This window comes from Electrophorus electricus, chromosome 1 (assembly GCF_013358815.1).
Source record: "Electrophorus electricus isolate fEleEle1 chromosome 1, fEleEle1.pri, whole genome shotgun sequence".
In the NCBI taxonomy this organism is placed as follows: Eukaryota; Metazoa; Chordata; class Actinopteri; order Gymnotiformes; family Gymnotidae; genus Electrophorus; species Electrophorus electricus.
Window position 1 is genome coordinate 29,701,888 of NC_049535.1, and position 23,951 is coordinate 29,725,838.

At 40.0% G+C, this 23,951-nt stretch overlaps 5 protein-coding genes and 1 long non-coding RNA gene across 9 annotated transcripts in view; 1 reads left to right on the top strand and 5 right to left on the bottom strand.

Annotated features, from left to right (window-relative positions):
- Positions 1-13,040, bottom strand: part of hoxb3a (homeobox B3a) — a 52,406-nt gene extending 39,366 nt beyond the window's left edge. For all 3 annotated transcript variants that reach the window (XM_035524550.1, XM_035524566.1, XM_035524537.1), the window contains exon 1: positions 12,607-13,040. The gene's annotated coding sequence lies outside the window, so the exon portion shown is untranslated. The remainder of the gene's footprint in view (positions 1-12,606) is intronic.
- hoxb5a (homeobox B5a) lies at positions 467-3,401 on the bottom strand. Its single transcript, XM_026998055.2, has 2 exons — positions 2,246-3,401; positions 467-1,587 (listed from the first exon to the last, which is right to left on the bottom strand). The coding sequence occupies exons 1-2, from the start codon at positions 2,823-2,825 to the stop codon at positions 1,340-1,342; spliced, it is 828 nt and encodes a 275-aa protein (XP_026853856.1). The 5' UTR covers positions 2,826-3,401; the 3' UTR covers positions 467-1,339.
- hoxb6a (homeobox B6a) lies at positions 4,716-7,131 on the bottom strand. Its single transcript, XM_026998060.2, has 2 exons — positions 6,617-7,131; positions 4,716-5,519 (listed from the first exon to the last, which is right to left on the bottom strand). Exons 1-2 carry the CDS (start codon positions 7,044-7,046, stop codon positions 5,263-5,265), a joined length of 687 nt encoding a protein of 228 aa, XP_026853861.1. The 5' UTR covers positions 7,047-7,131; the 3' UTR covers positions 4,716-5,262.
- LOC113569941 lies at positions 7,283-9,248 on the top strand. Its single transcript, XR_003409851.2, has 2 exons — positions 7,283-7,485; positions 8,568-9,248. It is a non-coding gene; the product is annotated as an uncharacterized LOC113569941 (long non-coding RNA).
- Positions 13,041-14,699: 1,659 nt separating the features above from the next.
- Positions 14,700-19,272, bottom strand: hoxb7a (homeobox B7a). The gene is made up of 2 exons (XM_026998059.2): positions 18,740-19,272; positions 14,700-15,403 (listed from the first exon to the last, which is right to left on the bottom strand). Exons 1-2 carry the CDS (start codon positions 19,170-19,172, stop codon positions 15,129-15,131), a joined length of 708 nt encoding a protein of 235 aa, XP_026853860.2. The 5' UTR covers positions 19,173-19,272; the 3' UTR covers positions 14,700-15,128.
- Positions 19,273-20,453: 1,181 nt separating this feature from the next.
- Positions 20,454-23,253, bottom strand: hoxb8a (homeobox B8a). Of its 2 annotated transcripts, none has more exons than XM_026998057.2 (2): positions 22,360-23,253; positions 20,454-21,538 (listed from the first exon to the last, which is right to left on the bottom strand). In XM_026998057.2, exons 1-2 carry the CDS (start codon positions 22,781-22,783, stop codon positions 21,225-21,227), a joined length of 738 nt encoding a protein of 245 aa, XP_026853858.2. In that variant the 5' UTR covers positions 22,784-23,253; the 3' UTR covers positions 20,454-21,224. The 2 variants fall into 2 exon arrangements, with proteins under 2 accessions (XP_026853858.2, XP_026853857.2); XM_026998056.2 differs by having other exon boundaries at positions 20,454-21,541.
- Between the last annotated feature and the right edge of the window lie 698 nt (positions 23,254-23,951).

A 23,951-nucleotide genomic window follows, 5' to 3' on the forward strand; every position in this document is an offset into this window, starting at 1 on the left:
GTTCAGTGCTTGTTTATTGAGTGGCAGAGTATAATCCGAGGTGGTATATTACAAACTGGTGATCTTGTAAATGTCATAGATAGAAAGATTTCTGAGGCTTTTTCTTATGGAGTGATTTTGAACACTTCTGAAACAGTACTTGGATTTGTTTTTTACGTTGTTTGTATTTGGCTTTGAGAGTAATATTCGCTAATATTGAATGACCACATCTCATGCAAAGTTTAGAGTAATAGGCTATGATAGTTTGGCGTGGCGTTGCAGCTAAGTCTCAGCAAGATTGATCTACAGAAGGCCTTGAGTTCTACTAAGAACTGAGTTTTAAGAAGTTTGTTATAATGGACTACATATGAACTGTGGTCAATATGACGCATTTTTGTAAACGTGAATTATAACGCTCCAAGAAATCTCAGTTTGAGACCAAGATAACGGCGAACATCTTAGAGATATACAAACAGCGTTCTTGATGTTTTGGGTCTGAATATGAGGAACTTTATTTTTTACTCCAAGTTAAGCTACAAACAAATACAAAAAGCTTATTGGCAAAATGCTTACAGGCAGTTTGACATGACATTAGGTTTTTTCCGCTTTCCACACACGTTTGCCATTCACTCTGCCTACTACAAAAAGCCAACTGGTCACAATAAAAATGTTCAATATGTACATATTTTTTGGGAACATAAACATGATCCAATAATATACAATTACATACTTTGAATATAACTATACACACGTTTGACCGGATACAGGAATCTAGCGATGACTATTTACAGAATTCCCCTTTTTTAAAAATAATTGAAGAATTTTAACACATGACAAAAGTCCAATGAGATTATCTAGACAATGACTTCAAAACATATAGAAACATATAACACATAAAGGCTCCTGCTGGACTTAATGCAGTCATCACTAAGCTAGAGCTTCACTTCATATTTGGGCAGAGGCATCTCTAAGCTGTAAACTCAATGGTATACACGTTTATAGGCAGTAAATAAGTTATAACATTTAAGAGCTCACATGCTAACTCTCAAGAAAGCATTAACATAGCACTTGACACAAACAATATTCATAACAAGGACAACGGGCGGCGTTCTAAACCCCCCAAACCCCTCTTTTATAATCTCCCGCTCGAAATAAGTATTAAAGGAACAGCATATGAACACTAACTTTCTTGTAATTTTAGCAGTACCACAGTAGAATTTTAAGTTGCCTAAACATCCAACAACATGCCGAAAGGTGCCGCTTTTACAGTACTCGGTAATAGTGTAATGAAACCTATTTTCATCTGGTTTTTCCTCCTGATTTCATTTGCACAACACTTGTAGCATGATATACGATACCACTATGGCTGGAAAGCGCTACCTGCGGTAGCCAGGCTCATGCTCTTCAATTTATTGTCCTTTTTCCATTTCATCCGCCGATTTTGGAACCAGATCTTAATTTGTCGTTCTGATAGGCATAGAGCGTGCGCTATCTCTATCCTCCTCCTCCGGGTGAGATACCTATTGAAATGGAACTCTTTTTCCAGCTCTAGCGTCTGATAGCGGGTATAGGCAGTTCGGGCCCTTTTGCCGTCTGGTCCAGTCATATCTGAATGGCATGGATAAAATGCAAGGGTGATTAAAATGTTAGCGAGCACAACGGCGCAACATTACATTAGAACATTGGATTCCCGACAGTGTTTTGCAATCTGAAAACTCAAATATAGACGGCTAACTTACGTTTTGGACTGAATGCGTACAGTGCGGTCACCAAATGCTACAGAGCACATAAATCCTCGCAAACAGCCTTGTGTTTCTACTGTTTTTCAAAGTACAGTATTCACTAGAATATATCATACGTTATCAAGCACACGTAATTGTTTAACATATTATTTCGGTTTTGACCAACAGTCCTGTTTTCCAGCGTTTATTCCAACCTTTCCCACATATTCTCCTTCTCGCCTTTACGGTTTTATTGCCTGTCTTCTCCCCCCAAAGTAATCACATTCCCACACGCCATAAAGCAGAACTTTTCAAAGAAACAACAACTTCTAAGCCTCCGTGCTTTGCTGCCCTCTCCTCCACCTCGCTCCCTTTCTCTCCTACAGTTTGCGAGGCTCCAGGCTTGAAAGATTTATGACACTTTCGCGGAAATCTAAAATAAAGGCTAATTTTGGCTCCACAGTTACGTTGCAGACGCATTTAACTCAAATCAGACAATGCTCATTTGCTATCTGTAAAGAGGCGTAAAAATAATACGAGAGTACCATGGCTAATATGTAGTTTCCGCATCCAAGGGAATATTTGTGGCGCTTGGCCATCGGTAGTCGCCGAGGTGGTAGAGGTTGCCGTGGTCTCCTGCTTCTGCTGCGTCCGGGGAGCTGGGTTAGCCGCTCTGTGGGAGCCTTCCTCGGTCTCGGATGAAACGCTGGTCTCGTCGATTTCTGTGAAATGTGTACTGTTGGTGAGGTTAGTATTCGCGGTGGAGGCGCTTTGGTCGGAAGGGGGCGAAGAGCATTTGGGTCCCAGGCTCTCGCTGTTAGAGCAGGGCAGCGGCTCCGGGGACGCGAGTGAGCAGCTTGACGGCTGCCGGAATCGCGTCTCCGGGGCTGGAGACTGGAAGCCCCGGGAGTTGTCCCCAACCGCCCCAAAGTGGCCAGTGTTGGTTGAACGATTGACGCTTAGGTCCATCCCATTGTAGTTGTAGCCGTAAGAGCCTGAATGCATGGTGCCGGAGTCCCTGTACGAGGCGTTCATAGCGCTGCTGCTAGTTCCATAATTTAGTAACTGATAGTCGGGGCCATTTGGGTAGCGCCCTGAGAACGAGTTTACAAAGTAAGAGCTCATTTAGGTTGTTTTAGAGGGCTTGATTTGTAGATCTTGGTCGTTATAACGCTGTGCTTCACGATTTATGATGTATTAATGAATTATAGCAATGCACTGTACTTCGTTTTTGCTATGTATGCGGCCAAATATGGGGGTGGGGGTGCGTTTGGGAATCACGTGCTTTTGTTGACCAGTCGTAAATTCTCACTGATGACTTCAAGAGGTAATTCATGCTCTATGGTTACAAATGATGACGAGACGGGGAGTCGTTAGGCTCCAGTCAACGTGTGCCTCACATGGCATGGATATGCTGCATGTAAGCAGACAGCGTCACCTACTGGTGAAGTAATTTAAAGCAACGGGAAGACATTTTCTGAATTCTTTCCCCTTTTATTCTGTTTTCAGCTAGTATAAAAAAATATTTGTATCTGTCATTATCTTCTTTCTCTTGCTGGAATCAAGACAACGCCAAAAGTATTTATTCATATTTTATTCAATAATATGTCTCAATATCTATAATCTAACGCTATTAACTAAACATTGATGAAAAGTTTAAATATAACATTGTAGTAAGTTATACATTCTAATGTATTTTATATAGCTACCACATTACATTTATAAAATTGTGTGTGTTTATGTTTGTTTATAATAATAATAATAATAATAATAATAATAATAATACTAACGTGATTCTGGGTGGACACGTCATAAAGGCAAAATCATCATTCGTTTAGAGCTAGTTTTATGTTGCTATGTGTACCATTGATGTTGCATGAATTTCTCTACTTAGTTAAAATAGGAGAAACATTTTAGCACCTTATGTGCATATGCGAACCAAAGAGAGTATTTTGCAAAATTTATGGACTGAACAGCACATAAGGAATGCCGGCCCGTGATTGATGGCCGAAGATGACATATGGTTTGTTGACAAAAAGGCACAAGTTATTTCATGTATATGTATTACGATATGCAATCCATCATTATTCCATACGTTTGTGCTTACATTTAAACTGAATAACTACAGCTGAAATATCCCAGATAATGGTCGCAGACACATACGCATTCTACAATAAGCAAGAATAGAAAAGACTATAACAAATATAAATATTGGGCTACAATTCAAATGTGCATATGAGGAACGCATATCTTGCGAACGTTTATATGTAAATTCACAAAGAAATCACAGTTTGTGCAGATATGTATTCGCATGGGTTTCATATAGATATAAGTACACTTAAATGCATACAGTATCCAGATTATTATATTTCTTTATATTATTGGAGTGACTGGGCCTGGTGCGCCTTTGCATATTCAATTGCGCGCCTTATCCTGAACAGACAACTGGCTACTGAAAAGCTCAGGCTCCGAGACTTTTGAGTGGCTCTGGGTGAGTGCACGGCACGGACAGGTCAGCTTTCTCCTTCGGCCATCTATTAATGCCCACTGAACCCTTCTTTTCACTTTGTAAGGAGCATTTTCGACCTCTTGGTGCTTTTGCCTTTCAGTCTTGGAAAGTGAAACCAGCTCCTTGATTGACGGGTTGTTTGAGTGCGCGTACCTGTTCCCTACAAGCCAGCCGCTGCCTAGTATAGCACTGAAGCAATGAGAACACATGGCAACGTTTGAGTTGGAAGTAACACCTACTTTAGCATAAATGTAATGTGGTACTTTATAGCTGTTGATTTTTAAGTCATTTTATAGAGGTTAAAAGTGCCTTCACGTTGTGCTGTCCCGTAATAAGAGATATGCCTGAATTTCACTACAGATAATTGAATGGTTCATTGTACTTGTTTCCTAATTTTCAATGGGAATATCTTTCTATGGAAATATACTTCTTGGCTTCTTGTTAACTATATAGCTCAATTATGTTTTTTTACTTATAAAATAACTGAACTGTCAGGACATGGCAGGTGAAATGTTTTGTTAGTTTATTAAATGGATTTTCCTGATAGGTTTAACAACAGACAAAAACCACGTACAAAATTCGTCCGATTGTAAACTCTGTCCTGCCTCACTAGTTTGGAACTATTGAAGAGAGTTCCAGTACTAATTTCTCCGTAAACCCATTAAACCTCTCAGACAATATGGTATCTAAATCATCTTAACTTTGAAAGGAAAAACTTTATTTCGAACAATGAGAATTAAATTTTATTTTACACAGCTTAAATATGAACACGAATATAACATTTCAAATAGCTTCGTTAAACATGGTCGTCTTGGGTAAAAGACGAAATCCTAAGTCAGAATATGCTCACAAAACACATTAATTAGAGACATCATGTAAAAAAATATGAAAAATGGCAATAGAAATAGATAAGTGGAATGCTACAACGAATTTACCAACACAACTTCACCGGCGCGATTTTTGGACATGGGGGATCTTCATTTCCGATGATAAATTGTGGTATTTGATGCCCTCTCTGCTTTTTCCTATTTCTTGCGTTTCATTTTTATGATTTCATTCTGTCCTCTTCTCATCTTCTTCTTCGCCACTGGTTTGTGACGAGTTGATAAGTTTGTTCTCTTTTTTCCACTTCATGCGTCTGTTTTGGAACCAAATCTTGATCTGGCGTTCCGTCAGGCACAATGCGTGCGCAATCTCGATGCGACGCCTCCGGGTCAGATACCTGTTAAAATGGAACTCTTTCTCCAATTCTAGCGTCTGGTAACGGGTGTACGTCTGGCGACCCCTCCGACCGGGGTTACCGAAGGTCCCTGTCCATAAAATGGAAGAAAGGGGGGGAAGAGATAGTCAAACATTAACACCGAAAGCGTGCATATTACAATGACAAATGTGTCCGAGGAAAATAAGCTTGGGGGGGGGGGGGGGGGGGGGGGTCAACAGCATGACTTGCGATACGTATGCCTCCGAATTTCTGAGTTTTCAAGAAACTATCGACCTACTCCAACTACTTTGGAGAGAATACATAGTTATTCACGGTAATTGTCAATCAAGGTTAACGTAGTGTACACATCAGAAATAAATTACATTCACAGAGGAAAACTGAGGAAGAGCCATATTTTCTTTTTCAATATAAAACTTAATGCCTTCCCATAATTACACTGAACTATGCTGTAGTTTCAGTTCACATCACAAATGATCATCATTCAAAAAGCAACGACAAACAGACTGCTTTTAAAATAATGCAAATAAAAACAGTGAGACAATTACACCGTCAAGGGTTATGGGGCACTTGGAGGAATTATTTATTAGAATATCAGCCATCCAAGTACATGTGAACCGTATGTTTGTGTTTCACACACGGTTTGGTAAAATAATCTATTTCATATAATCTTTTACAATAATATAATTCTTTATTCTTGGAATATCTATTTCCCTGCCATTTTGCTGGAGTAATTTCAATTTGCCTTGTAATCCTGTTTGTCTTTTGCCACTGTGCGCAAGAGCTTGCAAACAGAGAGGGACCTTGTCAAAACAACAACACGAGCCATTTTATGATAAGAAGCACACACTGATAAACCAGCTCCCATGTTCTCGCAGGGCACTTGTCTTTAAATCTACAATTCAAATATGAATCAAATGACAGTCAAACAATATTAAGCTTTGTTACCGGTAGGATACAAATATAAAAATAATAGCGTGTACAATAGATTACAAGGATGGCGTGTGTGTTCTCCGGTTTCAGTGTGACACTATGGTAAGGACGAATAGAATGGTGAGAGTATTTACACTGTATGATCTTCAGGCATCGCACAGTTGGGCAGTAAGTCAGGTAAAGAGCTTCAGCGCTATGTAACTATGACCCAAAATAATGAAGAGCTGTAGACAAGACATGACAATGTAAACTTACCGTTGCACGAGTTCATTCGTTGCATCCACGGGTAAACCGGTGCCGTCGGCTTCTGTTCGTCGCCTTCGGTATAGATGCTTTTCCCTGTCGTCCCTGTGCAGTCTGTTTTACGGTGATCCTGACTGAGGACGAGAGAGTGTTCTTCTATGCTAGAAAGGGCACAAGCGGCATCCTTTTCCCTGTAGAAGCTAGCGGTCGCGTAATCGCAGGCACCGGCGGCAGTCGCCCTGCCGTAGGCACCGTTCGCCTGCTGGTAAAAGGAGGAGGTGTATGCCTTCTCCTGAACACTGCTAGCTCCATAAGCAGCACCGGGATAATGTCGTAAAGGGTCTGTGTATCCGGAGGAGTATAAGGGTATCTGTCCCAAGAACGACTCTTGTCCTCCGGGCAGAGTCACTGGGAAAGTTGAGTTTACAAAATAGGAACTCATTGGAAGGGCACCGCTCTTTTCCTTGGTTTATGATTTGTTGTGTTTTATAGTCCAAGTGGTTTAGCTATTAGTAGTTTATCGGAGATTGGGCTTTAGTTGAGGGGGGTGCTGGGTGGCTATGTGCCAGTGCGGGACAGAGGGAAACCGTACCATCTGACCAGCCACTGACCAATCGCAAGCGGCCGTGCCTGCAAAATAGCACCCTTGAGGGGGGCTGTGATTGCATGCGCCAGGGGACCCCGGAGCAAAGCAGAGAGCCGTATTTTTTCAACCCTTCTCTTCTCCTTTTCCTTCCAATGAGATTGCTCAATGCGAATCACATAAGAATTTTAAATCGCTAAATTGAATACATCGACACTTTCCCCCCTCCTCTGTTTTGACTGAGGTGCGCCCATATACAGTACGTTATGGACTGATCCACTCGCAGAAGATAAAGGAGGTACCAAAAAGGCACCAAAGCGATCGGATTTTCAGCAGATATAATTTAAATATTTTTTTACATTCAATGATTTCGTCAACCTTACATTTGTGTTAGTGCTTCAAGAGATATGATTGTGCCTTATCGTAAAATAGGAGACCTTGGGGAAGCGGGTATATTAATAGCCATGATTTCGTCGTTTTTGTCATCACTGTTATCCATAAAGATTTGCTACTAATAAACAACGAACATAAAAAGTTCAGCCTAGCCAGTGAGCACAGGACAAATAGGTTCATTTCTCTCGCAAACCAACTTACTCGCAACAGGTTTCAGTAGGCTACTATTCTTGATTTATTTTCGCATGGCTCTGATTAGCCCGTGCAGTATCATTGCCCCGGAATGTGCAGTTGCGATGTATTCTATTTATCGATGCACTGGAGTATAATTATATTTTGCATTTCTTAGATCTCTAACCTTTATTGTAGCATAATAAATCAGTTTATTTCAACATCTGTCTTTTCTGAACATGAATATGACATGCTTTCTGACCGCATTTAATACAAATGTGTTCTAACTTTTCTTTAAAATTATGACCTGTAAACAGCTAATAAGTCAGTACTGGTTCTGCTTTTGTCGAGATTTCACCACTCTAGTCGAGCGTGCGTGTGTTTTTCATTAACCAAGAGCACAGTTATAGTGGCCGGGGTCCTGTAGCTATACGACCAATAAACCATTTGTGCACCAACAAGTGGATATTTTTAAAGGTGGCTGAAGGGGGAAGGTGGTCTTGCGTGCCTTTTACTTACGTTTCAATTTCCTTTCAGCATGACGAGGATACTGCGCTTCCTTTAGCATTGCTTGGTCTTCTGTGAACGGAAAGCATCTATTGTGTATCCACTTGTATGAGAGATCAAGAGGAAACAGTGCTCGGGCAAAGTCTCTCTGCGTTATTAATGAATGCTAACCGTTAGTGATTTTATAAATCCTTTACCAGGACGACTTACAACGGCATAACGTTTGTAGTCTGGAAGCAAGTACTGTTATTTAGTTTTAAAAGCAGGGCTTTTTAAAACACAATTTAATGTTTTATATTTTTCCTACAGACATGGGCTGGAGAGGTAGAGGAGCTGACGTCAACTCGTCATGGCAGAACGCAATGCAGCGCGCTAGACGAGAGGGAACACTTAAGAATTCGCTGCTTCATGTCCACAAATCATATCTCTACTTTGGACGAAGGAAATCATTTCCAATATGTACTGATAAGGAAGAGAAGTTTCCATCTTTTCACACCGGCTCGGACAAGAAGCGACACACGCTGTCATTCACTTTGTCAAGTGTGCCGTAACTTCCTCCAAAGTTCCATGAGTAGCCTAAGCCGTAGCATTATCTATATTGTAAGTATGTAATGCTTTCATGACCATGACATACACATTTGCTGGGAACTTCTGTGCGCTATTTCACGCAATATTGTGATATTTTTCTGCATTGTGTTAGTCGTGTGTTTCGTTATTCTCTTTACTTGAACGTATTTTCTAATACTGTTTATGTCGCTTTTTCAAATGATACCACAAAACCTTTTCGTGATATACATATTTCTTTTAATTATGTACATCATTTTCTGCGTTTGGAGATTGGACCATTTATCTTTTATTAAATTATTTTTTTAAGCTAGGATGTGTGATTATCCTGGGCGATAAAGCTATGAAGTTATAATGAATCTAACATAACTGTAAAATGATCACGAATGTTTCAAATTCAGGGTACAGTAAACATTTCAAACGACATATCCGTGCAGTCGGTGCTCATTTTCCTTTGTGAATTACTTATTTGAAAAGATGTATTGTTTTATAAGATGAGAATCAGTACATTTAATTCAGTAAATCTTTAAAACGACAGTTCTTGTTGTAACAATCACGTTTTCATTATTCACGTGATTTAACATATTGTGTTGAACACTACTTTAGAATTATTTTTATTCATGTATACAAAAAGCAATCATAACATAAAATAGTTAAATAGTTGTTTATAGTTACATTTTCTCGTAACTTTTAAATACTTGTTTATTTTCCTAATAGACACGTGATTTGGTATTACAATCTGAAGTGAATTCTACAAGAACTAAAGACAAAACTTAATAATAAATTCAAGTTTGAGGATTCAAAAACGGATAAACGAGGCTGTTTGGTTAAGGCAAAAAGGAACGCCTACCGTAATACAAGGTTGGGAAATTAAAAACACGAATGCGCTTGCGAGGAGTCAAATTTTGGATCACATAAGATTAATGGCTTTTAAGATCTATTGTTGAATGACCACTACTTCTTTTTTTTGGAATCCTGCATTCAAATAATTGCTTAAAATACCATACTATTTTCTTTAAGGTGGTTGAACATGTTTGTAACATTTTCCAATGAGGTAGAGTTACATTAAAATTGTTAATAATTAATCACATATTACGGCTCTGCATAATAATACACTGTGGTCGTGTTTTCTTTTTCTTTCTTTTTGTTCTTGTCAAACTGAATAAAATGATTTTTTTAATATAAAAATTAAGCAAATACTGTCTGCCTTTGATATCCAGAAAACACAGCCTGTTCTTTGGAAAAGGCTGAATGTTTGCTAGCGATTACCTTGAGTATGCAAGCCCAGCAAAACAAATATATACCGTCTTAGTAGGAAAATAGTACACTCCATTTTACTGTGGTCCTCGTGTACACTCCATGTGTTCCTTCCTTTTTCTCAGTCAATCATTCAAACCTCTTTTACTTTTAGTTCGAGCACCTCTCCAAATAATTTCTTCTCAAAATTTACTGTGAACTACTCAGAACGCTGCAAAAAATAAAGACAAAAGTAAGTGTAAGAGTGTGTGTGAGAAAGTGAGTGTGTGTGTGTGTGTGTGTGTGTGTGTGTGTGTGTGTGTGTGTGTGTGTGTGTGTGTGTGTGTGTGTGTGTGAGAGAGTGTGTGTTTGTGTGTGTGTGAGAGAGAGTGTTTGCGCTTTGGGGTGGGGTAGGGTGGGATAGGGGGGTTAAAGTTCCGGTGAGTGAGCAAGCAGCCAGGTCAGACAGCAGTCGGGCCTCGACGCGCTTCATTCACCGCTGAATGCAATAACCTTGGAACGGTCATCCTGACGTGTACAAGGGGTTCAAGAGGCAGGAGAGTGGATATGAAAGGATATCAGGCCTTAAGGCTTGGCTTTTCTGAGCGAGTGCCACAAATCTCCTCCGAATGCAGACACTTCAAAGGGCGGCAACAACAGCCTCGGGAATTTACAGCCTCTGCATTCTTTTACGTTCCACTGCCATCGGGCTTAGTAGCCCTCCCAGCTTTTCCTGCTATCTACGGATATGGTACCGTGTGCTTTATTATTTATTGCACAGATGTTTTGTCATCATTCAAATATTACCTATATGTTTGCCAAACGTAAGAAAAGATAAAAAGTAAGATTATCTGAACGATTCAGATAATGCATATACCAACGCACCCACAACCATGATGGAAATCACATAAATACACGCACAGGACGGTGGGGGTGTACACGTTCTCACATTGCTATAAAATGTCAGGTCACACTAACTCAAGGAACCAAGCACACATACACAGTGCGGCAAACAAATGCGCACTGCCATAAAATCTTTCTCGGTCTTTCTCTCTCTCTCTCTCTCTCACTCTCCTTCTCACTCTATCTCTCTCTCTCTCTCTCTCTCTCACTCTCTCTCTCTCTCTCTCTATCTCTCTCTCTCTCGATCTCACTCAAACTCACACATACGCATTTATGCAGTTGTAAACCTCACCCTCCCCTTTCAGCAGAAGACACACACACGAGCGCGCGCGCGCGCACGTATGGCAATAACAAGCCGTCTCTCCTTTCTGCGAACATGACCAGGCATGCTTACACTGTGCGAAACAGAACGCTAGATGGCACCAAATAGCGAGGAAAAAGGTCGAAGCCTACGAAGCCTGCGTCAATGGAATTGAAGATCTCAGCAACAACGGGCAGAAAATGGCCAAAGAGTCCAACATCTTGCAACATGTTTGACATGTACTGTAGATCTTAAGTAACAATGGTTCATCTAAGAAAATGTGTGCATTCGCCATTTTGTGTGTCTGTGTCTGCTGTGACCAAAATTGGTTTGATTCATTCCGTGCACATACAGATAGATGCACTGATTGATTTTTGATTAGTCGCAAAGAGGCAGAAATGTTAAGGAAATTAGAAGAGAGCTGCCTATAGCTCATGGACTGCGTTAAAAATATCCAGTCCCTCATTTTTTATGTTAAACACACAATAAAATAAACTGAACAAACGGCAAACTAAGAATGCAGACCACTTGTAAGCGTCCTGGATGGAACAGCGGCGGACTGGGTGAAGGAAACAGGACAGAAAGTTCTAGACGAATCAGTGCATTTCTAAATTAAAATCAAATAACCTGGAAGATATGAATATTTGATCTGGAAATGTTTGGATACAGCATAACGGAAGTGACCTTGGGTATATTATATGAACGACTGTAAAAATAAATAAATAAATAAATAAATAAATAAATAAATAAATAAATAAATAAATAAATAATCAACAATCTCCTTACTTTTCACTATAAACTTTATCATTGGTTTCCTGTTTATGTCTTTTGGGTTAATACCGATGATGTTTTACCCTTTCACAGTGTGTCAGCCCCTTAACTGGTGCGTATAGGAATGTCGCATTGCCTCGTGCATTGCTTTGATTAAGCATTCCACGTAAGTGACCCAGGAAAACAGAGCTATGACATGACTGGCAAAAAGCCGGTCCATCAAACCCTCTCAATGTATCTTCGACCGTTTTTTCTCTCTGTACTACAAAAATTGCACATACCAGTTAAATACAAGCAAGTCTTTTATTTCTGTTATGCATCGAAATATCAGAATAAGGCTTAAAAACACGACTAAATACGTCTAAAACCCGACTGCTGCACTTTGACTCAAATAAATAACTAGATTTGGAGTCTCAGTTTATCAACCACGCGTCCGCTATAGGCTAGTGTTGTTTTTCTGTTTTGTTTTGTTTTGTTTAATATACTGCTAACATGAGTGTGCATGGCTATTAGTTAAATTAGTTTTGATCTCATAAAAAGGACCGGTTGTAGGGGAATGACAGCATGCCCTACCTTTGTTGATAATTCGTCACCCAGAGCCGGGAAAGTAAGGAGAGCCATTCGCCGTTGTTCGCGCTGGGGAAGTCCTGGTGCCCAGCTCGGTCCCGCCGTTTGTGCTAAGCTCGAACGATGACAGCATCGCCATCGCTTCAATCCGTTTCGATAACATTTGTCAACGGGAGTCGGATCCCTGTATGAAAAATTAGATGAGACCCTACTGCGTGTCCTGATCTCAGTCAGACTCTCCATCGCAGCGGAAATCCCAATCACAGGCGGCCACATTAGCATAGCGTAGCGTAACGGTGGCTGGTCTCCATGTTTTGTTGCATGGAAACAGAGCGACCAGCTTAAGCGTATCTACAATTTTTGCTATTATATACTATTAAGTAGAGCCCGGACCCTTAAAGGACACAGAGACGCTTCATAAGGTGCAGCGGCCAAAAGAATGCTGCAATATAACCACTTGGGAAATCATAAAAAGTTCATGTTCACGGTTACCCATCCACATGACCATCCTCGGCCAATCCCAGGACCCAAGCACTCATAAAGTTCTATCACAAAGTTGTAAATTTTCATAAAACAACAAGGAATTTATTGCATTTCTTCATGACTGCTTTAGGAGCCGTGCTTTTGCAGTCGCCATCTTTTCCTTTTACAAAAGCTTGGAAAATAAAGTAGGACATTTTGGAGTTTATTTCCTCAACAATGCTTTGCAGTGATTAGACATTTGTTCGACTGATTAAAAGTGATTTGCATTTCTAGTGTGATTTGTCCATAAAATGCCAGCATTATTTAATGCAAACGATAGCTGTATGTGAGCATATACATTGTGCTCCGATTTCAGAACATTCGGATTGGCAGAATGATGGTGTATCATCCACAAATGTTTAGGCAAATGTCATAAAGCAGTTTAGAGTAACACGCAGTTAGACTAGTCCTTTAACGTAATGACTCCAAGTACGCTATAAATGACTGGTATGTAACTTCCTAAGCAGATCTGCTATTTGTGGTTAGCTAATTGCCTACTAGGCCGCTTTGTTAGACTCTTCTGGGTTATACTTAATAAGCAATTGGTGCAATAGAAAATGTTATGGGTTTACATAGCGAGAAACCACATACACAAAACAGAATTTAATCATCAAGAAATCTAAGCAGGTTCATCCTTTGCGCTATGCACCTCCTTACCGACGAATGAAACCTGATCTACTGTAGGCAATGGGCTAATAACCAAGTACCAAAAAATGAAACATAGATTATTAGATAATGTTGTTTTCTATTGTATTCATGTGAATATTTTATTAAACAACAATAACAAAATGCTTTTAAATTTGTCATTCATTATAGTCCAGTGAACAAATATCATTGCTGATGTGAATTAGGCAAATTCTTATGTGTTATTTCACTGTAGATCTACAACAAAAATCTCATTGTTAAGGAACAAAATATAGTACAACCATTCAACTGAGTTAGACTATGATTACATTTTAGGAAGTGTAACAAGTTTGAATTTAAATAAAAAACGGAAAACTTTATTTTAGCCTTAATTAAACGTCCAGTAATGCCATACGGACTGACCCCGGAAAAGCAAGTCCCATTTCCCATTCTGTTGACTCCTTTTTGTTCTTTTTATGGCGTTTTCCAGCCTGTTTATTGATGCACTAAACACATTAGTTTACAGCCCCTAACGCAACTTCACTCTTTTGGTCTCACATAGGCTCACATGTTACTTCCGGCCCTGACATAAGGAGCGTCTAAAGTAAGAAAACACAAATGACATTGATATAATAGTAGTACGCTATAATTGATCTAAATTCATGGTAAACTATTACAGAAGACAACAGTAAGTAGCCTATTTGTTCTGAGGGAAATCGTGGTTTACTCACGCTAAATTCCGTAACATGCTTTGCAATCATACAATCGTCTTTTACCCTGTGCTGACCATAACACATATCAATAGGCTGAAACTCTTATTATTATTATTATTATTATTATTAATGATACCTTTGTGAAGAATACGAAAGTATGCGAAAAAAGAACTAAAAAACTGAAAGAGAATAGCAAAATGAAAAAATAGTGCAGTGTGCAAAAAAGATAACACTGAAATCTTTATATTTTCGTCTTTATTGACACCGTTCTCGTGACACGAATATTCATATATTTTATGGTCCAAAGTTCATGTAATTCAAAATGCATATATGGTGCAAATAAGAAGATACACGCTTAAAACACAGTAAGCAAATATTGTAATAAAATAACTAAAATAATAAAATGCCGTTCAAGATCTCCCTTTTTAAGTAATAACAACTTATCTATTTATTTATACTGTAACCAACGAAATTATGCATGATTTAAAGAACAAAAGCATACTTGTTTAGTGCTTCTAGAAGTCTAAGATAATACACAGGTAGGTATGGTACATTTAAAGCGCTTTAAACTGGTAGGTAGTTTGTTTTACTCAGTGTATCACGAGATTAAGAAGATTGCGCTGCTTCTTTGTCTCTTTCGGAGTCTGGGATTTTCTCTCTCTTCTAGCGCTACTCCTCCTCCTCCTCATCTTCTTCTTCTTCTTCCTCATCCCCTCCATTTTTTTCCGCAGCAGGAGAATTAGGGCTTGTTGTCTTGTTTTCTTTTTTCCACTTCATCCGTCGGTTTTGGAACCAAATTTTGATCTGTCGTTCAGTTAGGCAAAGGGCGTGTGCGATCTCCACGCGCCGCCGCCGGGTAAGATAGCGGTTGAAATGGAATTCCTTCTCCAGTTCCAGTGTCTGATAGCGCGTGTAGGTCTGACGGCCTCTCTTTCTGTCGACACCTGTGAGGAACACAAGGCAGGAAATGTTAGGGATAGACATAAAATCATCGTTGAATAAAAGATCACATCATATGCATATGGGATATCAGGGAATATGATTGACAAGCAGATACAATAATAAATCATATCTTATGCTATGTTAAAAAACTAATCAATAACAAATAAGAAGAAGGTATCTCATATAGGCTCAAATATAGGAATATCGAGATACAACTCGGCCCTGACTTGTCTTTTTACCTGGTAAAATATAAAATAAATAGAAGGCACTAGAGAATGGTCATTTTGTCTGAATAATAAGTAAAAGAGTGCAATATACAGCCCATGTATGTTTAAATAATTTAGAAATTATAATCTGGAAATTAAATAATGTAGAATTAAATATTTTGGAAATGAGTTCGAAATTAGTTCATTTCCAAGATGTACAAATATTCATATCCAGTACCAACACTTTTTTAACCAAAATGTACTCTTCCCTTTGTGTGTGGTGGTGTGTGCGTGTGTGTTTCGTAAATATATTTTTAACAACTATGGATGGCCATCCTTTTGTAATGTATTTGTAATATGCGGTATCAGGGTTTAGACCTACAAATTAATTTTGGCCTTTTAGTTTCCTGATTCTGAGCTACATTACCTCAACATGCGGCCTAAAGGAGACGTGAATGGAGAGATAGAGGTCAGACTGATTATGAAATAAAACCTATTAGACACTTCGAAAGTTAAATCTAAAAGTTAATTTTGATGGATGTTCGCTGATTTCTGCATTTTTGTATGTACATTGCTCAAGCCACTGTGTGATGATATATTCTTGCCCAAGAATACATAATCGTTAAAATACTATTGCGACTAGCGATACTAGATGATGCGTATTAGTAAGGCTAATGGTTTTTAATATGATGCATTATTATATTAGCCAATTGTTGCACAGATCAATAGATTATAGACACGCTTACAGACACATATTTGGATAGTTACTGTGATTTGAAATGTAGACCTAAATCGTAATTGGGAAAGGAATACAGAGACAAAGCTTGCAAATACCCTTGAATCGTGAGTGCATTTTTGTCTTGCACGCACATGGAAGCCACATTCCCCAGCAAAACCGGGCGTTTGGACTTCCTCCTAAATAAGACCAAAGTCAACAATACGGTCTTCTCCCTTTACGCAGAGGCGGTGAAGCGTTAAAGTATCCATCTTGGTAAGGCGCTACTTTGAGAGAATTAGAGGAGAGAAAAAACCTTCCTGGTGTGGTATATTGTCCCAGCCGATTAGAACCAGACTGCTTTGCTCCCGTTTCCGTTTTGAGCAGACCGTCAACAAATGGAGTCTGCTTTACGTTTGTGTGCTTTTTGAACTTTTTTTATTGCTCTCCTCGGTCAGTGTGGTTCTTATTTCCGTCTCTGGCGACGTGTCACTTTCTGTGTGATTAGCCTACTGGTGTGTAACTAGCTACATAAAATTCTAAACAATGGTGATTTTGACTATAAATAATAAGTAAAAGGGGCTGTACACATCCCATGTAGTTTTAAAGATAATTTGGAAATTAGTTGGAAATTAATTAGAAATTAATACCCACACATTTCTGACCAAAATTTACTCTTCAAAATGTACTGCGTGTGTGCGTGTCTGTGTCTCTCTCTCTCTCTCTCTCTCGGTGTGTGTGTGTGTGTGTGTGTGTGTGTGTGTGTGTGTGTGTGTGTGTGTGTGTGTGTGTGTGTGTGAGAGAGAGAGAGAGAGAGAGTGTGTGCAGCAACTGCATTTATATAAGCACTGCAACTCGGCTTCATTAATATTTCATCTGTAACATTTGGAGGTTTCAAGTGAAAGATTTCGGTTTTACTTTTTAATTCTCGCAATCACTACAATATTAGCAATATTTGAAATCAAATAATACAAATGTACCGTACGCTATGCAGCCTAACATAAATGCCACTCCTCCCCCTTCCCCACTGTATTGTAACCGTCTGTCGTTGAATGGATGGATATGTCTAGTTCACTCTAGATGCAGTTTAACAGGGACATAAACATTTGTCTTATCTTGAATAATCTAATTAGCTGAAAAAAGAACCATCAAATATTTGTTTGTCTCAGTGTGCGACAGAGTTTAACACATCTGAGCTTCCATTTTATGGACCAGAGTCTAGACGAAATTATGCTTGAAATTGAATGCCGATTTATGAAGTAAAAGAGTTGCTTATATTACCAACTTTGCAAACGGCCTATCTGCAAAGCAATGTAAAATATGCATTCATTTTGCATAGAACACAATTTGAGGTATGCACATCATGCATGTTAACAGTTCAGACACTACCTAAAGGACATGAGGAATTTATGTTATTAAATCTAACAACGAACATGTCTACCTGCTAGTAAATGTCATGGGGACTTGCTAAAGAGAAAGTATCTATCTGAAAATCATTTATGCTGTTGTCTTTTTACGCCGGAGGCTGACAAGAGGAGGAACGCTTAAGTTTGACAATTGATTGATACGAACTTTGGTGTTCACTGAGTGCGTATTGAGTACTTAGAAAAATAATTAGGCGAAAACATGTCAGACACTTTTTTAGTTTTCATGGAGGCAGTCTACACCCACCGTATTTATTTGAAATTGCACACAAATGAAACTATGTAACCAAAAGCCATACATATGAATTGAACAATATTTTATGTGGCAAAGATTTGAGCATCAAATCTGAGTATGCTTGTCAAATACACACACACACACACACACACACACACACACACACACACTAGTATATACACACAGTACGTATATAGCCCTACTGACCTTCCATGAAACAAATATTGCTAATTTAACAAAATGTAACAAATGTAGTAGATATAACAGGTCTGCCTCATCCAACTTAAGTACACATCGAAGTCATAAGATCCTCCCTACATGTCTCTGACACTGTTATTATTTATCAACCTTTTACCAACATTTAAAAAATACATTAAATGTAAAAACTAAGAAGCAACAAAGTTATATTATAAATGTACATGTTTTAATGCCACAATAATGCATTAGATTTGTGGGTGAAGAAAATACTGCCTAGTTCTTCTGGAAATTCTCTGGCTGTTTAAGGGACTAAATTGTAAACACCACGAACTAGTTAGTCAGCCATGGTATTTCCGAATGCTAAAACAGCAGTTTAACAGCCCCAACACACACACGCGCGCGCGCGCGCGCGCGCGCTTGGCTGTTAGACTGAGTCCAGGACGTTCCCCTGGCCACTTCGCCATGCCACAGTTAAAGAAGGCTCTTTGTAATCATTCACCCCCTCCCTTTGACGCAGACACACGTAAACCTATCCTTTAGAAACAGAAGTTCTCACAGACCTGTGCTTCTCATCCATGGATATATCCTGAGGTTGTCCTCGTGGTGTTGATGACAGCTTCGCTGGTCTGCCTTGCCACTGCTGACCGCCTTGGAAGGGTCAGTGGCGCACATCATGGTCAGACTCGGGTGCTCAGAAGCCGTGCAGCGCATGTTCAAAGAGCCGGCCCCCAGCCCATATGCTGCGGGATACATGCCTTGATTCCGGGTGGAAAGACTTGCACTGTTAGCGTACAAGCTCGGTAGAGAGGCGGAAGACGAGGGGGTGGAGGTAGAGAACGTCGAACCGGTAGCTCCTGAGCCATAGGCGCTGACCCGCTGTGAAGTGGACGCAAAGGCGCAAGAAGTTTGCTCGGGAAACACGCCCGCAGGAAAGACCGAATTCGCTGCTTGGTATTGGGAAAAAAACGCGTTAGCATAATATAGTGAACTCATAATTTGAGGGTTTAGTGTCTGTTTTACGAGGTCCAATGATATATTATGGAATTACAGTTTAGATTTACACCAAAAATCACCCCTTTTTCCAAAGAGACCACGTGACGGCGGGCACGTGATGACGAGTCATCCAATGAACTCCAGACTTCCCAGAGCTCTGTTTGATGTGAAAAAAAACTGTACACTACTGACCATACACGTAAAGTACGTTAAATTATTCACTTACGGACAAGGATAACCACAGTCAACAGAAAGGCAGTGTATAACATAAAAATCGATGGACTATGGAGTATCCTAGGTTTCCGTGATCACCTCACGCCATGTCTAGCGATAAACTACCTTGAACAGCATAAATATATGGCATTTAGCTCCCCAGATTTAGGACTGTGTCTCGTGTCTTGTTGGACACCATACAAATAATAAAAAACCTATTTATTTTAGTATCGATTTTAGACATTGTAGCTATCTCCCGAAATTCCTCAGCAAATCTCCGAACGTCATCACTGAAATCTGTGCTATGTGTGTACTTTCGGCTGTGTCTGTTCAAGAACCCCTATAAGGCATAATGGTTCAGGTCTTTACTTGAAGGATATTTCTGCTTCAAAGCATCCCTATAGCTGGAGCTATCACCACCAACCAGCCATCTCCACGGCGACGGATTGCTCGGTGCATTGCAAGTACCTTTTTCACAGCTCACACCTTTACCTCAACTTCAGAATTGTTTGTGTGTGAGGAAGGAGGGGGCCTTTTTGTCTTTATGTTGTCTGCGTGCCTGTGTCTGTGTAAATATGAACAGTACTCCCAGCACGTTTCTAAACGTCGACGAGACCAGTTCACCTGATTCAAGACAGCATGTCTTCACAAAACATAAGCTCAAGCAATTCTCTGCAAATCTGGGTTAATGCCGGTAACTAAATGTAGATTCTAGGTAGTGAATAGGCGTATCTGATTCCAGTTCGTAGTGTTATCGAGTTACATTATTAGTCAGTCAAAATATTTGTGAGACATTTGATTTGTGGTTTAACATGACATTTCACCGCTAAATAAATAGCGCTGTAAATCCAAATGTGAACCACACTTTGTGACTTGTGCATGAGACTCACATGTTCGTAACCATTAATCAAACAACACTAATGTAACTTTGTAGCCCAGTTCTGAGTATCGCACGTGTGTTTTAAAGTAATACAGTAAAATATTTCGTGGCCTAGAGGTACTGTTCAGTGTTGGAGATAGGACACGATATGTACACCTTAAAGGTAAATGAAGCAGAGAACATCAGTGTTGACATGGATTCTCGCTTGTAAACTTTATTGTGCCCAGTTTTTCGTCTTCTTCCAGGTTTAGACAATAGAACAAAGTGATGAAGAACAATGAAAGCATATCGTCAAGTTCCCAAGAACTAATTCACGAATACAGTACAAAAATCTGTTTCACAGTAAACAATGGGTCACATGACATCCTTTTTAATTTATTTTTATTTATTTTATCCACTGTGCGCATGCTTAACCCAATAAAGGAAGACAACAAAATACCATCAAATCTGAGAAAACTAAAGAGGTGTAAAAAGACATTCTACGGCATAAATAGGCAGTTTCATGTTGTTGGAAGTCATTAATCGCTACGTCATCATAACATATAAGTGAGAACAGTTAAAAGTGCACCATTTAACTTAAGAACTATACAGCTGCCAAGGTAATTGTTAATGTCAAAATCCTAACAATAGAAACCGAGTTTTCACAATAATTATTCCACGAAGAAAGGAGGCTAGTTTAGACGCTACTTGGCCTACTCTCTGAACATTAGGGAAAAAAGTAAAAATGCTTCTTTTCGTTCGTCATCATAAAGTTCGGTGGTCACACATTGATTTGGGGTCCTTTTTCGCCACCATCGGTCATCTATTTCCCCATCGACTGAGATAGGTATTGACCCGTCGTAGACTGAAATGTCTATTCGACAAACCTTTCACGCTACTCTCTCTCCGCTGTCTCGATGTCCTTTTTATATATGTGTATATATATATTTAACTTTTGCGCTCCTGATTGCTGTCTGCCTCTATATTTGCTTCGCTTTCTGGCAGTCTTCACTTGCCGACTGTGATCCGGCGGCCTGTTCCTTCTCCCGCTTCTCCTTCTCAATCGCTTCCTGTTCTGACTTACTGCTGGGAAACTTGTCCTTGTTGTTTTCCTTTTTCCATTTCATACGGCGGTTTTGAAACCAAATTTTGACCTGCCGTTCGGTCAGTCCCAAGGCGTGCGACACCTCAATGCGCCGCTTGCGCGTCAGGTAGGGGTTGAAGAGAAACTCCTTCTCGAGCTCGAGTGTCTGGTAGCGGCTGTAGGTCTGGCGTCCTCGCCTGCGTCCAGCAGCTACTGGCAAAAACAAGGTCAAACATATTAGAAAGAGTTCAAAATGTTCACTAAATCTGTACATTAGAACATTAGAGGAAACATTTACTTGATTATTTATAATAATCTTGTTTAAAAAATCTCCTTGGTTTAAATTTTATTCAAATATTTTGCTAATCTACTAGAAGTACAGGCATATTATCAGTTATGGTTAGCCTTATGGTGTACCCCGGAGACCTCTCCAACGTATAACGCAGTTCTGAAATAACAGGTCCACAAAAAATCACAAACACACAAGTACATACGATTATCAATTAATATGGACATCAAAGCCTATATCAGAACTGTCAAAAGAGATCTTAGGTCTTTTCATATGTGCAGTGTCATAAAAGATCGAACCTGTGTGAAATGGCCGCCTCGATGCGAAATAAGACCCAACATCACTGTAAGTCGTAAAGAAGCTGCAGTAAAACTTTGACTGGAGTGAGAAGTGAAAGATCAGCTATGGGCCAGTCTCACACATAAGGACAGAAGGAAAAGAATGGGACTTTCCTCTGTGTCTCTCCCTCTCTCTGTGTCTCTCCCTCTCTCTCTCTCCTTCTTCCCTTCTCTCCTCTTTCTATAGCAGGGTCATTAAACTGTAAAGTGATTCACAAGTTTTGGACACCATAAAACAATAAAACCCGCTATTGTTCCTCTCTCGCGCTCACACAGGAAATGTTGCTCTCAGACTAAATTGCCCTGAGATTTTTCGAGCGGCTTACTAAGTTTTATCTCACTCCCACCAACACAAACAAACGAGCTAGGAGAGCCGGCAGGGCAGTCTGTGTGCCGAGACTCACCTTGCGGTCGCATCCAGGGGAACAGCTGCGTAGGGGACGGACTCTGTTCCGTGTTGTCCGTCTCGTCGCCGATGCCTCCCGCGGCGAGTTTGCAGTCACTATACTGGACCAAGTCGGCGTCCTGGGCACCGAAGAGAGTTTGCCTTTGGAGAGCATCGTAACCATAGAAATTGCCTGGCTCGCCATGACAAGTTACAGCACATGGACTTTGCTGGTAAGGAGCAGCAGATAGCGTTGACGCACCGTGATGGTAAAACTCCTGAATCTGTGGGGCATGCTGGAAAGTTGCCCCGGTGCCTGGACCGTACACGACGGTGGGTCTAGTCCCCAAGTCCTGCGCAAAACCGCACTCATAATAATTAGGGCGTAACGAGTCTCCACTTTTGTATTTGGAGAAGAGTGAGTTGACAAAATAGGAGCTCATCTTTTGCTGCAGTCGATGTTGTTTTTGATGTGGGGGTTGCTTTTGATTGTATTGTGTCAACGTGTTAGCCAGGGATACACTGGTCAGAGCCGATTATTTTGAATCAAAAGACACAAATGCCACAACAGACGTTGATTTCCAGCAGTGGATGACTTGTGTTTGTATACCTTTTTAAACAGCCCCTTTAAAGCCACAGCTATTCAGCTTCCACTGATACGCGCCGCTCAGGAGATCCAGCATCACAATTCCGGTGCAGGGTGCCAGTTCCCAAACAGTTTACTGTGATTTACTCCGCTGCAAATAAGTTGTTTCATATTTTGCTGCGTCCTTTCATGATAATTTGCATCTATTATCGAGTCCTCATCCCATTGGCTTCCTGCGTCCCCACACGACCACAGCTCTGCGAGCTTCTGATATGGAGGGAGCGAGAGAATGAAAAAGAGAGTTAAAGAGAAAGGGTACGGTGGGGCGAGAGGGAGCAGGGAGAGAGGAGGAGGGGGGCTGTGGGAGAGAGGAGGGGAGAATATGCCCATTAATATATTCAAGCGGGTAAGTTAATGAGAAATCTGCCGCTTTGCATCAGATCAAATACATAGCCTTCACCCCTCCCCTACCCAACTCAGCCACTCTAAAGCTCCGATTGAAAGATTGATTTTTGGATGCTGATCACAGACAACCAAAAGGGCTACAAATTTAATCATTAATACCCAAGACTCTAACGAGGTAGTGTCCCTTCCTTTGAAAATGTCAGGGCCTCGCGGCGAATAGAAGTACACGGTTTAATTGGTATCGGTTTGAACAAGTACTGCTTTCTTAAATATCTAGTCAAAGCATCTCCGACAGCTGAAGCGCATATTGAAAATAAACGATGTAGTCATGTGAAAGATTTTGATAACCTAGTTTGTATCCTTTATATATATATATATATATATATATATATATATATATATATATATATATATATATAAACAAATGTGTTAAGACGGCAAAATGAAATGCACAGGAGGCGTAATGGAGAATGTGTCTGTAAATGGTTGGACAAACTATACAACGCAATAAACGCCTCGCCTGTTTATTGTTTACATCGTGCATCAAAAAAGCTGTTAGGGTTTTATGAGGTCCCACGAACAGGGCAGTAAATGCTTCTCTCGGTGCAATTTCATGAGAA

What these genes read in the sequence shown, in the direction of transcription:
- hoxb6a (XM_026998060.2), bottom strand. Translation starts at nt 7,046, where the DNA reads ATGAGTTCCTATTTTGTAAACTCAACTTTCCCAGTGACTCTGCCCGGA. An exon ending in ACGAATGAACTCGTGCAACG is followed by an intron (nt 5,520 to 6,616) that starts GTAAGTTTACAT and finishes TTTTATGGACAG; the next exon opens with GGACCTTCGGTAACCCCGGT.
- hoxb8a (XM_026998056.2), bottom strand. Translation starts at nt 22,783, where the DNA reads ATGAGCTCCTATTTTGTCAACTCACTCTTCTCCAAATACAAAAGTGGA. An exon ending in CCCCTGGATGCGACCGCAAG is followed by an intron (nt 21,542 to 22,359) that starts GTGAGTCTCGGC and finishes TGTTTTTGCCAG; the next exon opens with TAGCTGCTGGACGCAGGCGA.
- hoxb5a (XM_026998055.2), bottom strand. Translation starts at nt 2,825, where the DNA reads ATGAGCTCTTACTTTGTAAACTCGTTCTCAGGGCGCTACCCAAATGGC. An exon ending in GAAACTACATATTAGCCATG is followed by an intron (nt 1,588 to 2,245) that starts GTACTCTCGTAT and finishes CATGCCATTCAG; the next exon opens with ATATGACTGGACCAGACGGC.
- hoxb7a (XM_026998059.2), bottom strand. Translation starts at nt 19,172, where the DNA reads ATGAGTTCACTATATTATGCTAACGCGTTTTTTTCCCAATACCAAGCA. An exon ending in TCCATGGATGAGAAGCACAG is followed by an intron (nt 15,404 to 18,739) that starts GTCTGTGAGAAC and finishes TGTTCCTCACAG; the next exon opens with GTGTCGACAGAAAGAGAGGC.